The 13,284-nt window shown below is 36.7% G+C and overlaps 1 protein-coding gene across 2 annotated transcripts in view; it reads right to left on the reverse strand.

Moving 5' to 3' along the window:
- ANK2 (ankyrin 2) overlaps positions 1–13,284 on the reverse strand; it is a 246,943-nt gene that overhangs the window by 23,922 nt on the left and 209,737 nt on the right. For both annotated transcript variants that reach the window (XM_050896051.1, XM_050896049.1), the window contains 5 exons: positions 11,723–11,951; positions 9,089–9,214; positions 6,768–6,890; positions 5,176–5,208; positions 2,306–2,327 (listed from right to left, as the gene is read on the reverse strand). In XM_050896051.1, coding sequence (XP_050752008.1) covers positions 2,306–2,327; positions 5,176–5,208; positions 6,768–6,890; positions 9,089–9,214; positions 11,723–11,951 — 533 coding nt within the window. The remainder of the gene's footprint in view (positions 1–2,305; positions 2,328–5,175; positions 5,209–6,767; positions 6,891–9,088; positions 9,215–11,722; positions 11,952–13,284) is intronic.

Genomic DNA, 13,284 nt, shown 5'->3' on the forward strand with positions numbered 1-13,284 from the left:
TATAATTGTACATCTTTCTGTTAAAGGTAGTACATCACATAAAACTTGACACGTTTCTGCACCCCAATCTAAAAGTCATAGTAGTAATGCAAATAAGGAGAACCTAAGCAATACATAATTATCTGTATTTCTTTGGAAAAAAAAAATCCATCTCGCTACTCTATTCTCTTGTGTGTAATGAATACTAAATGTTTTTATCACTTGTTTCTTTTCTCAGGGGGAAATTGTTTTGGATTCAGCAGAGTGGATCTTGAAACTAAGGACCTCTAACTGCTAAGCTCTTCTGGGTCGTGTTCTTGGCTTGCCCTCATTCTTTTGGATTCTTCTCATGAGAGCTGCTTACTTGTATGAACTCTTCAGCAGACCAGGAAGGAACTGACTCTCCAGCCAAATGGTAAAGTCTCTAACACACTTTTCAGAAACACCAGTTCTAATCCTGGTTCTGGCCGAGACCTTTAAGGTCTGTTCATGATGGTGAATTTGGGATGATTTTGACATGGGTGAGATTTTCTGCATTGTCTCATAGATCCATTTCCCTTTATGTAAATAATTATTCCCAAACCAAGGACATGCACATCTGAGTCCTAGCTCTTACTGAACAGTACAACTACTGGGCCAAAAAATCAGTCACTTGTATATTACCTCATTGCTATTAAAAGTTATTTAAACTAAAGACGACCATTAGCAGAATTATAAGGGAACTGGGCTAACTGCCTGAAAAGAAGTTGCTTGGTTGTAAGTATATTTTCCAGCGATTTAGGTATTATGATGTGAGCCATCTCAGTGGTCTTTAAGCAGGCACTTGTTGGTCTCTTTCGCGTTTGTTAATTATACTTTTAACAATTCCTAGGAACAGTGTCTCTCTCACTCTCCTCCTTGCAGCTGTTCTACCTAATTCTCAAACTAATTCTCCATTAAGCCAAAGGAAGAAGTAGCAAAACTAAATTGCTATCTGACTGGTATTTTCATTCATCCAGTATAAGAGTCACCAAAAATTCTAGCTCTATGCTGTGTTGAATTTAGATGAGTCTGTGACAGCCACAACTGAGCAACCTCACCAAACCTGCATCCCGCCACCTTCCTTAGGGCGGCTGTACTGCATGGAGTAGATAATTATGTGGCAAGGGGAGCATTCAAGCCCTTTTTCACCTGTATGTTTTACTGTTCTGTTGAATTCACCTCGCATCTGCCATGGCCAAGGTGAGTCATGGGGCAACTGAAATTCCATTCTGCTGGCTATAGTATGGTGTGCCTTTTCCACCTTGATGAAATTGGTCGTCCTGGTGTAAATAATAATGAATTAGAGCAAAAATCTGATACTAATAATGTTGTTAATCATGGTGAATACTATTTCCTACCACGTTATTAGCTATTTTGGCACCCTGATGTCTTTTATTCTCTAGATGAAGCATTTCTGCTTTAGAAAAAGGAGGTTATAGGGGAATGACCATCCATTTGATCTTCAGGATCATGGTGCTGTTGTCCTTTCAATTAAAACATGTACATAGTACATCAAGAATAAATAACCCTCAAAATGCAATGTAGGAAAAAAGGCAAGACATTGCCCTTTAAACTGGAAACAAGACAGAAGTCATTCTTTTCCTAAACAGATTTAAGAAATCACTGCATTTGAAAACAGTTCTTATTAGAGATACTCTTCAGACTGAATATATATTTGTTTGATTTGCATCTTCATTAAAGGATATCTTTGGCATTGTGAACCACTCACCCTCAGTTTCTAATAATAATGGCCTGATTCTGTATATACAAAGGATATATGTGCTGTACCAAGCTTAACAGTCATATTTCACCACAGTAAAGGGCGAGGGGGGGAGGGAGAAGGGTTAAACAGCCCGATTAGTTTGGACAGTATCACTTTTTTGCATGGTTGTATTTCATGAGTTTAATGAAATATATTGGAGTATTAATTAAGTTTTCATTAAAAGTGATACTGTCATCTCAAACGTGAGGCAACAGTGTGTGTCAACAAATGGACAAAACAAAAAAATGGAGGGATGAGCATTCATACAAGCAAAATAGCAATAGCGGGATCACTAGGGATGTCAAAGGAAAGTAAATGCTTAGATGAACCGTTTTAAACTTATTACTTGTTAATTGATACATTACAATGTATATAATTGGATAGCTGCTTTAGTATTAAATTTTTTTCTATTACATTTTTAAAGTATTGATGTTATTAGCAATAGCAGTTAAAGCTTAGCTCTCATGCTTATTTTTATTCTTAACCATCTTTCATACAAACTGCATTATAACATTTTCAAAAAAAAAAAAAAGAAAATCTTACTTTTGTCTGAAGTCATATCAACCTGGAAAAGAAAAAAGGGGGAAATTTAAAAGTTCAAATATAATCTATACATATAGAGTCACTAGTGAAGTAGTACAGGTTGAGTGAAATCCACTAGATGTATGGAGACACACTGATTCATTGACTTAAGTGGAACCAAGAACATATTTAAAATAACAGTAAAAGCATGGCTTAATTTATTTAGTGTTTCTAATAACAGAAAATGGTTACTTTGCTATAGTTATGGTCAATAGTAGATGGAAAACATTGCAATGTATTTTCTTTAAATGCAACTAGCAGTATGGAGGACTCAGACTTTTGTATTACTGGGTATGTTGTTGCATTGTTCTTAATTTATTTCTTGCCATCTAAAGCAAAGAAGTCCAATATAGTCATCTGAAGGCATATGTCCCATCTGGAAGGCAACTAGTATGCTTTATATATAGTTTCATTGTACATATTCATTCTGAGATCACGGTTTGCATTTTTGCCTCTGTACTTCGTGATGGTGAGAAGCAGGTGCAAAAATGACTGGAGACTTGCTACTGCCTAAGGCAAGAACTAGGACTTGATGCCACTAATAGCTACTGATACTTCTAAATGGAAGCAGTGATGGCCCTCAGAGGCCATCTTTTTGATTTTTCAGAGTGTATTTGGGTATAGATTGAAAAAGCCATACAATTCTACTGTTACTCAAAAGAAAACATAGCCCTTGCCAAAAAACATTTTAAAAAATGTGATTAAAGTCGGACTATGAAAATTCAAGAAGCAAATTTTTGAAGTTGCCTTGTAGTTCGACTTTTTTCAGTTCTGCTAGCACAATCATTTGTCCACACAAGCAAAAAAAGATTTTGCTTATGTAAATTTGGATATGTGAAAGTATGCAAAGTTAGAAATAGCACTAAACATTTAATTTCCTATACAAACCTGTGGTGGCAGGATGACTGTGAGGAATGAAAATCACCTATGCAGTACTGTTGACACAATATACTGTGTATGTTAAAGCCCCCAAGATAGTCTTTTTAGTGAGTGTTGAAAAGGTTTTACTTGTTTAAAAGTGTTCTTTATACAGATAAATGCAATATGTTGTCTCAGTTAAGACATTACTAATTCTTACTTTTCCATAAACTGAAAATGAATGCAAGTAAATCACTGGCAACACTTACATGTTCATACATGCCTTGCAATCATTTATTAAACTTCACACTTAGCAGTGTGTATTACAGATCCGTAATAGTATTAATTCCTTTGATGCACAGATCGCCCTACATGGTAACCTAGGATCCCTAGGATACTTTAATTCCCCTTACTTTAAGTTCCTCCAAATCAGTCTGGAATTATGTCAGCATACTAATATTATTAACATAAAAAAGAATAAACTTAACCAAAAAAAAAATTTAAAATGGAAGGTGTTTTTAGCCATCAATAAGCTTGTCTTTTTGTGGTTTAGTTTCTTATATAAAAATATAAGGAGTCATCAACATTTGGAAAAATAATTTTCCAATATTCTTTACACTGCTTTTACAGAGCATAGATTTCGTAAAAACAACTTTTGGGGACTTCACTGGGAATGCATAAACAGCAGTATAGAAGCTAAAAGAATTAGTTTCGTGCTTTTGGTATGAAATTGAATGATCACCTGATAAGAAATGTTACCTTCTGAATGAATATAGTGGGAATTAGCTTAAAAACTTTGGCCGTGTTTTCACTTGACTGTGCCTATATTTCAGCACTGAAATAGGAGTCGTAAATATTTCTGTAATGATAATAGGAGACTGCAATCCATGCAACAAAACTTCTGAACTCTGTTCTGCAGTTCATGGAAAAGATGTCCATCGTCTTTGGGGAGCAGGCTATTCTCACAGTGCTGGCACTCTTACTTGTTTCCAACAGCTGAACATCATCAAAATGTGGGGATGCTTTTCTAATGTTACTCATTCATGTAAGGGTCAGACCTTAAGAAACATCTATAACTGCCAGAACGGGGCTGGGAATGTAGGGGGGAGTCGGCCACATTTCTCCATTAAGATGCAATGCAGCTTATGCTAAAGATGAAAACTCTACACCTTTTAGTTAGGGTAGACGTACTTGTAACTTCTGGGTTAACTCTGATTCTGTACTGGACTTCAGCAATCCAACTCAGAAATCTGTAAGATCCAGTCTACTGGATGGTATCAATGGACAAGATTTTGTGAATTGCAGCCCTGTCAGGTATACAGGTAGCGCATTCAATTGCAATCTGGTCGCAGACTCCCCTCAACAGTGGGGAGCTCGCTGATGGGGGTAAATGTTGTATTTAGGTCTGTTCCTCTGCCTCCGTTCCACCCTACCCACCACGAGTAACTAGAGGAAGCATATTCAGACCGTGCTTAGAGGTATTAATAAAAAGTATACTGTGCCAATGATCCACTGGTTCTGAATACTTTAGACAAGTCTAGTAGCAAGCCTACGTTATTTTCAGGATGCGGGATGGTTCTCAGAATCAGAAAAAACAATCCTATTTCCCCTTCTTTGTGCTGCAGAGAATAAAGCTTAAAGAAATACACTTGTGTGGCTTATTCTTGAGCAAAATAATTTTTAAATTATTAAGGAACTGTTTTGAAAGCAAAATGAACTATTATACACCTCCAAAATCAGTGCATCTGAATCAGTAAAACTTTAATTTTAACTCAGTAAAAGTTAAACTCAGTAAATTCCAAAAGTGAGCCTGTGCAAGATCCTTTTAAGTGCGCTCCTCTTCATTGTTTTTGTAGCACTGAGCTAACGATCGATATGCCTGTTTCACTACAGATTTAATCTTCCAAGCTATATCTGTTAGTTGTATTTTAGTAGTATGCATAAGCAGTAACATGCTGTTATAGCAACATTACCTCTTCTTCTTGTTCTTGATCTGATTCTGATTCCTTTCAGTTCCAAAATGCCATGCAAAAAGAGAAGGGGAAAACAGAGCAGGCAAAATGCAATTTTTTTAGAATAGAGTAGGAAAAAATAACCTCTGACAACATTTAACAGAAAAGAAGAAAATGCAGTACGTTTCTGCAATTCATTTCTTATGTCAAAAAGCAGCAAAACTAAACTGTCAGTTTAAAACACAAAAAGCTACAGAATCAAGCAAAATACAAACAGAAAAGTTGCTTCTCAGTGTTAGACTTCTAGTGATCCTTATTTGTACCAAAACTTTATATACATGCTTTTGCACCCATAAATTAGCATGACTAAATACTTAAAATAGTTAAGAACGTTACCCATTTAAAGTTAAAATATGTTGAGATGTGTTATTTTTAAATTATACAAAAATGCTATAATAAAGATTATATTATATGCTAAAAATGCTGAGAAAAAATGAACACCACCAGGCAAGATTGTGGGCAAACAAACAGGCTAATACATTCCTAAAAGGCATGCAGCTCCTAATCTGACAAGGACAGTAAAAAATCTGAGTTATCACAGAATAGCAATAAACTGACTCTTTCTAAGGAAACAAGTGCTTCTTAATATCTGATCTCACTTAAACAGAGATCAAGGGCACTCCCATTCAGCTGGTCTCAATCTTGTTCTTTGTAAATATTAACTCATACTAGAGTGTTCCTCTCCTTTTTCTGCCCTTGATATTGGACCATTTTCTTCCCCAGGTACATTAGTAACTCTTATAACAATATTGTGAAGAAAGACCATTTACACGATGTGACGTACTCATAGATTCTTGAACGATTTGATCAGATGTAGGAAGAAAAGTCCGTGTCAAAAGTCAATGTAATATTAAAATCTAGACTAAGAAAATATTTTTGGCACCGCTATAAACTTTCCAAATTCTAGAGCTCAGGTCTGCTACGTTTTTATCACTATCACCACAGATAAACAAGGCAGTTAGCTAAAAATGCTATTGCAAAGCCCATTAACTTTCAAATTGGCATATGAAAAAAATGACAAGTAATTTTCAGTCCTGTACTTCACGCCTGAAGAACATCATATGATCTACAGACATTATCCTTACACTTTGGGAAACAGGTATGAATGGTAACTTCATCTCCAGAGAGGCGTCACAAGACACGGTTAGACAGTGTGGGAAGTCTTTGGGAAAACAAAAATGAACCTAGAGGTACTCATTGAGTCCCAGATCTGTCTCACCCCTGAACAGAATCTGGGTAAAATTTCTGTATGAAGTAAGATTAGCATAGGTCTTGTGCAACACCAAATGAAACCATGGGAGCTATGTAGTGGAAATTGGATTTTCATCTCCCTTCTGTCATCTCTTCTGAGTCCTCAGAAAATATTCGATAACATCTTTGAACACTGGCATTAAGAATACCACACCCAAGAAATTGAATTGAACACCCTTGGGTGGTATTTATTCTTCTTTAAAATACCTGACTACAAAGCTTTAACAATATTTTGCCCTCCTACTCATTTCTTGTTTATATTGTAATGCTGATGACTATAGATCAGAGCAATTTCACAGTACCTTTGTGTAAACGGGTAAAGTGATGTTTAAATTACATATGGCTTGATGAACGAGGCCTCTTGTAGATTTTGGCTCCTTCATGAACGATAATCGTCCACAGGGTTCTTGAGTGGTATCTCGCACCTGGTAGAACAAACATACGGACATTTTACAACAATAACAATCTGTTATTTTGCTGTTTTGCTGTATGATCTACTTGTGCTACTCAAAACTATTTAGCAGAAGGAGGCTAGATGTGGGAGAAAAAGTCCATGTAGGCAAAAATAATGTGTTTTCACTTTTTTTTCCTGCTTGTTTGTAAATGTACGTACGGATGTATTTGTGTGTCAAAGCAAGACAAGACACAAGCATGTACATGCTTACACATTAGAAACTTATTTACAGAAGGCAGTCCTAACACTGTAATCCCAGTCTTAAAAGAACAGAGACATTCCAGTATGATTGGGCTTCTGTGATAACTTACAATACCCATTTTTCACTGAAATGGTCCCCAAACCTTATGGTCATAACAGAGACTCATTTTGTATTAGGTGACAAAAGGAACTAAGTCATTTTCCCCCGTATGGCAAGAATACGTATTTATGCTGATGTTAGTGATAACTATTTGCTCAAAATTTTAGTATTAAATATTGTGGTTGTTCATTTGGCTACTCTTTTGGCTGAGTGGCTGAAAATAGTGACAGATTACACTTAAAATTTCTTCTCTTGCAAAATGTTTTCTCAAATGTATTGATAAATCCTAGTTCTAGAATGAAGAAATTTACTGGAGTATATTTATAGGTGTGACCATTATTATCTGCGAAAGATACTACATCATGTCATACTTTAAGATTTTGCAGTGAATCTTAGAAAAATCTCTTTCACAGTTGTTAGTAGAAACAAGTGTAAGCACTTAGAACTTAAGATACCGGTGATGTAGTTTTAGCTTTTGTACATAATGTCAGGAGGATTCCATATATCACATCACAGAAGAAATACAACTGAAAGCATTACCTCATTCTTAGTTTTCTAAAATGATAGAATTAGATACCTGTGTATTAACTTTATGAGATTGAAAATACTAGATGCAAAGACACACATGTTTTTGAACATATTTTGGAAAATCCATCCTGGAGAAAAATACGCAAAGCCAAAGGTAGGTGGTGGCATACATAAAGTTCTAAATTAAAACAAGCTTACAAAATATTGCTGGAAAGGAGGGAGAGAGTTTAAAAGTTGTCTAGCAGCATACAGCAAATTTAATACGAGGGAGTAGGCTGATTTCCTCCACTTTTTGGAAGCTACCATTCAAAAAGCATTTCTCTAAAACTGTTCTATATAATGGTAATAGTGTACTCCGTTGTAGTCGGTATGTCCCAGCAGAAGGAAAAGTTTGTGGGAAGAGGTTTGCAGTGCCCTCTGCATCTCTCTCAGAAGGTGATGGTGGCTCAGTGGCAGCAGCCCTCTCTGCAGCTAGCACAGACCACAGTGAGAGCGCTTTTTTACATGACTTACTGCTCCCTGCAGATCTTATGAACGATGCAGATGAGCCCTGTGGACCATAGTGTTTATGTCACTGGCTCTATAGCTAGGGCTAAAGCATTAGTTAATTTTGGATGAAAGGAATTTTTTTGGTTTTTTGGCTTTTGTTTTACAAACTTTCATACTCACATAAAAGTTTTTAAAATAGAATAGTACAGTAATATACACTACAGGGATAAAATTAGATTACAGTTGGGAATTTATCAAAATTAATTGCTTCCTTTTTCCTTTGTTCTCAAAAATATGGTAAAACCATAACTTGAAATATCCAAAAAGCAGCCATGCTTTTCGTACTGTAACCCTAAGGAAGTTTTGCATTGCTACTGAAGGGAGGATGATTGGTTGAAGAACAGTTATATCTGTATTTACAGCCATATGCATATTTACAAGTGTAGGGCACAACGATCATATTTTGATAGTTTTCTGCCAATTCTACAATGTTTTCTGACACTTTTTTGCTGTTTCCTCATTTTTTTCCTGCAATATATTGCACGATGATACACAAAAACAAACAAGATCAAACTTGATCAGCTCTTTAGATTATTAGGTACAGAACAGGATTCCTAGAAATACCACTTTGGTGTCTGAAAGAATGCTGTGGACACGTGCATATATAGCAGAACACAGGCACAGATAATTATATTTAGAGAAAAATTTTAGTAAATTTTAGGTAGCCACCTCTGGTTGTTTTGACTACCCAAGTCAACATTTAATCCATTATCATAAAATAATTTGGAACTGTCCTTCAGTCTGCTAAGTTTACAGTAAATTCAGAAGTAGAAAAAAAATAAAAATATTACCTTAACAAACAGAGGAAGTCTGTTTTCTTTGAAGGCAAAAAAACTGAATATGTGATGTTGCCCACTCTTTGTTAGTGGCACCAAATTGCCAAAGCAGTCAACGTAGATGGGTTTTCCTTCTAATACCTATTGGAAATGAAAAAGAAGCAAAGCAGCGATTAATCACAGTGACATGGTTAGGATTTCTTCTTAAGCATAACTCTACAGTAGTTTCGATCAATTTCTTAAATTGCTAGGACTTGTCAGCATTTACAAGATTTGTTATGTACAGTTACCTAAAATCTGTGGAAACATTTTAGATTATTAAATTCCAAATGGAATACATTGTTAATTCAATAACAATAGCGTGACACTGTAAATGACAAAATGAGTATTCAGCGTCATGAATCTGGGCAAATTCTCAATCTATGTTTTAATTAGGATTTTTTATTGGCTCTAATTTTAGCATACTTTGCTAACCTGGCCTCATCATAACAGTCGAAGAAATCTTTTCTTCAGCAATCAAATCAGAAGTCCTTGTTTTGACTGGTAGGATAATAAGCCAGTCTGGGAATATCAGGAAGCTGCAGAGGACCTTTTTACCAATGCAAAAACTTTTTAAATTAGATTACCTATGTGTTTAATGAACTTGCAGCAGGCAAAGACAGTGTATATCAGTAGATTCTATTTATTTCAGCTGGATTTGTAAAGGCCTAGAGCTTTTGAAAGTCAGGCCTCAGGTAAATGCCTCCCTGAAAAGCCTATATAATGGTACTGCCTACGTCTTTGGATTGCTGTTGTTACGGCCCCTCCACACGTTTAAATCTCAGCTTACCAGTTTTGGAGATGTTCCCTTCAAACTGCCAATACATTAACGTCTCATCCTTACTTTCCAGAAATTCAGCCTTTTCATTCAGTTTTATAAGCCCCATATTTTATCTAGTTGCTCTGCACAAGAAATGCCTGTCAGAGCGCTTCAGGAACAGTGAGGACAAATTTTTTAAAGGTGGGATTCTCATGGAAAAGAGACCATACTAAGCAGAAGAACATGCCATGCATGTAGTTAAAGCACTTTCAATTTCTCATCCCTTCTGAGGAAGCTGACAGAGCCAGAAAAACTGCATTTAGCAGGCAGTTTGCTGGATTCTACATAGGAAAGCTTTTGCCTGTTCAGCAACAGATTTAATTTTTTTTTTTTTTTCTAAAGCATAACGTGAATCAAACCTGCTGGTTTAACTTCTTGGTATGCAAAGATGCTGACAAAACGTGACTACTGTTGACTGCCTTTTTGGTTAGTGATATTAATTTATGGAGTTACTGGAAGTTGAGATTTGCCTGTCTTTTTTGGCTTTGACTATCTCCCCTTTTCTCGCAACACCCACTTAGTGTCAGGCTCAGGAACATAACAGTTCAGCAAAGAACAGCACCCTCAAAACCCATCTTTACTCAGACATTCCTCTAAGAGGAAGCTAGCAACTAAAAAATTCAAGGTGTCTCCTGGCAGTTTGCTACAGAGCTAATTAAAACTAAGTAATAACTGTGGACCACCACAGAAATGACGATAAGGTACTTGGATTGAACTTAGGGCTAGCCTGCATCCATAGAACTTAGTTTTAGGCTAACTGAGGAAAAAGTCCATTTACAACACCTATCTGCTACCTCTCAGCTTGCTGTTGAGTGAATTGAGTCTTGTTGTGCACCTGAAACCCCAGCCAAGCTATGCAAAACTCTTACAAACTATTGCATTTTGTTTAATAAAAGCCATGGGCAATGCCTCCTGCTTGCATAACTAGCCATCTCAAATAGATTTCATAATACTTAGTTGGCAGTAGCTGCTCTAGTTCTGAATCTGAATTAAAGAAATGCTGACCCTGACACCAAAGAAAAGGAGGATAAAGAACCTGAAACTGCTGGACTAAATGATAACCCCCAACTTCATTTTATTACCTGATTTCCTAGCATAAAATCAGTCCAGTTCCTAAGTACAACTGTTTAACAGGTCCACCATAAAAGCGCCTCTTGAGAAACCAAATTCTTTCAATTCAGTTTTGTGCTGTAGGTTTTCTAAGCCTTAGTCCCATAACAGAGAGCTCAGACTCAACCAGCCCACTTCCGTATTTACTATCTCCTTGAATCCAGCTGAAGATTCCTGCTACCTATTTTTTTAATTGCCAAGGACCGCCCTGAGAACACATGGGATGTCCCTTTTGAATGCCGATAATGCTATGGAGAAAGCAAAAAACGGTATTACCAAAGTCAGACAGGGAATTCCTTTCTAACTTCTGATAACCAGCTGATTGGATTTCCTTGTGGGTGAAAAGCACACAATCACCTTCCACCTTGGTAGGCTGACCCAGGAAGACCCAAATGCAGTCAGCTGAATATAGCTAACCTTCCCTCCAGCCCTGTGGACTAAGAGATCGGCAATTGCCCATTGGGAATAGGATTTCATCACTCTCATCTGGCAGCTGCTTTTCCCTTACATCTGACAAAAGTCAAAGTTTCCATGTTATCGCGATGCATGACACTGCATCACGACAGTATTTGTTGGCACTATTATTTTTCAGTACTTGTGGCAGATAGAAGGCAGAAAATATTAGCTTAAAAACAGACATTAGGAAATGGAGAAAACTGTTTAAGATTCTTGTACAGTACCTCTACATCCCTGCTTCTGGCAACTTCAGCAAAATTTTCTTGTTGTTCCAGAGTTTTATCCACCTTGTCATCTGTCATGCAAAAACATCTTAACCGTGCTTCAATGGGATCATGTGATTTGGCAAACACCACAAATTTGGCCATGTAGGGGACGCAGATAATCTCTCTGTACACTTGGGAAGCAAAAGTAACTGATTCTTGTGTCTGTCGACAGTCTATCAACCAAAATCTGTAAAAGAAAATGAAGAGTTGTGTTAATCAGCACAGAAAGATTTAAGCAAGAACATGGTATGTTTTCCCACCTTGGCAGCATTAGCTGGTAACCACACCAATTGTATATGACAAGTAAAAAAAAAATAGTTACCATTTGGGAAGAATAGCCTAAGAATGCTCATGGTACTCCCTGTGCATTTAGGAGCATGAAGCAAAATCAGGGAAAGTATTTGGACCAGAACTTACTCTCCTAAAGACCAGATGCAAACCCTTCACAGTCTCCTGCCACACAAATTCCAGGCCATTGTTTGCCTTTCTGGTAAGACCTCACTCAGCTGGAAGCTTATTTGCTTCCAGGCACGTGACTGGCTTTTAGAGGCTTCAAGACGTTCACTTGTCCTGTGGCCACCAGTCTCATACACCTTCTCTGAAGATTTAAATATATGAACCTTTTCATATTTTTGTGTTTATGAAATATATGTATTACATTTATATTTCTAATATTTAAACAATTATTGATGGCTTACCAAAAATCAAGAAATTCTGGAAATTCATCACAGTATCCAAGAAACGTTTTTTCTTCTTTTCAAAAGTTGGCTGTGGCCTAAACTTTGTTTTTATCTGAATTGATTCCTTATAGTGAGAATATATGATCAAATGTTTCCTACCTTTTACCAAGAAATAAATCTCTTCTAGAATAAGCTCAGTGGTCGCTGTTTTCCATCACTTTCAACAGTTTCTGATGATGTTTGAAATGGTGATTGATCTTATCACCATTCTTCTAGAGCTGCCCAAAAGGTCTCTGAATTTGTCCTTGTTTATCATGTCATTATTTGATTTCTATGCAGAATATAAGTAGAGAAGGGTGTACTGGAAGTGTACAGTTCAGATTTCCCCCTAACTGTGACTGCAATATGCGCCTTTCATCTACAGAAGTACAAATACAGGTTCTTTTTGACAGCTGGTTGCTGCTAAACATCTGATGATGCAGAAGAGAGTAATGTCCCATACAAATCTTACTAAAATTGCTTGTATCTAGTCATATGCCATGCCTGTCATTTCTCTTCCAGGTTAGGACTAAATCGTTAAACTACAGAGCGGGCAGTTTCATCCTGTTCTCTTTAGCCCCCTGAAATCTTCCTAGGCGTTGTACAAGTTCCTGTTTGTTAAGTGCTGGACACATCAGTATACCACACTCGGGTGTTAGCAAACTGTGTACAAACTTCTGACGTGACAGGAATGCTGTGAAAGTTTCCTGAATTTTATTGATGAGGAACAGGAGACTGAAACGGCTTTTGGCTTGTGATGCTAATCCTTCAGTCTGTTCTTGGACCGCCATCTCTTAACAG

This window comes from Gymnogyps californianus, chromosome 4, assembly GCF_018139145.2.
Source record: "Gymnogyps californianus isolate 813 chromosome 4, ASM1813914v2, whole genome shotgun sequence".
In the NCBI taxonomy this organism is placed as follows: domain Eukaryota; kingdom Metazoa; phylum Chordata; class Aves; order Accipitriformes; family Cathartidae; genus Gymnogyps; species Gymnogyps californianus.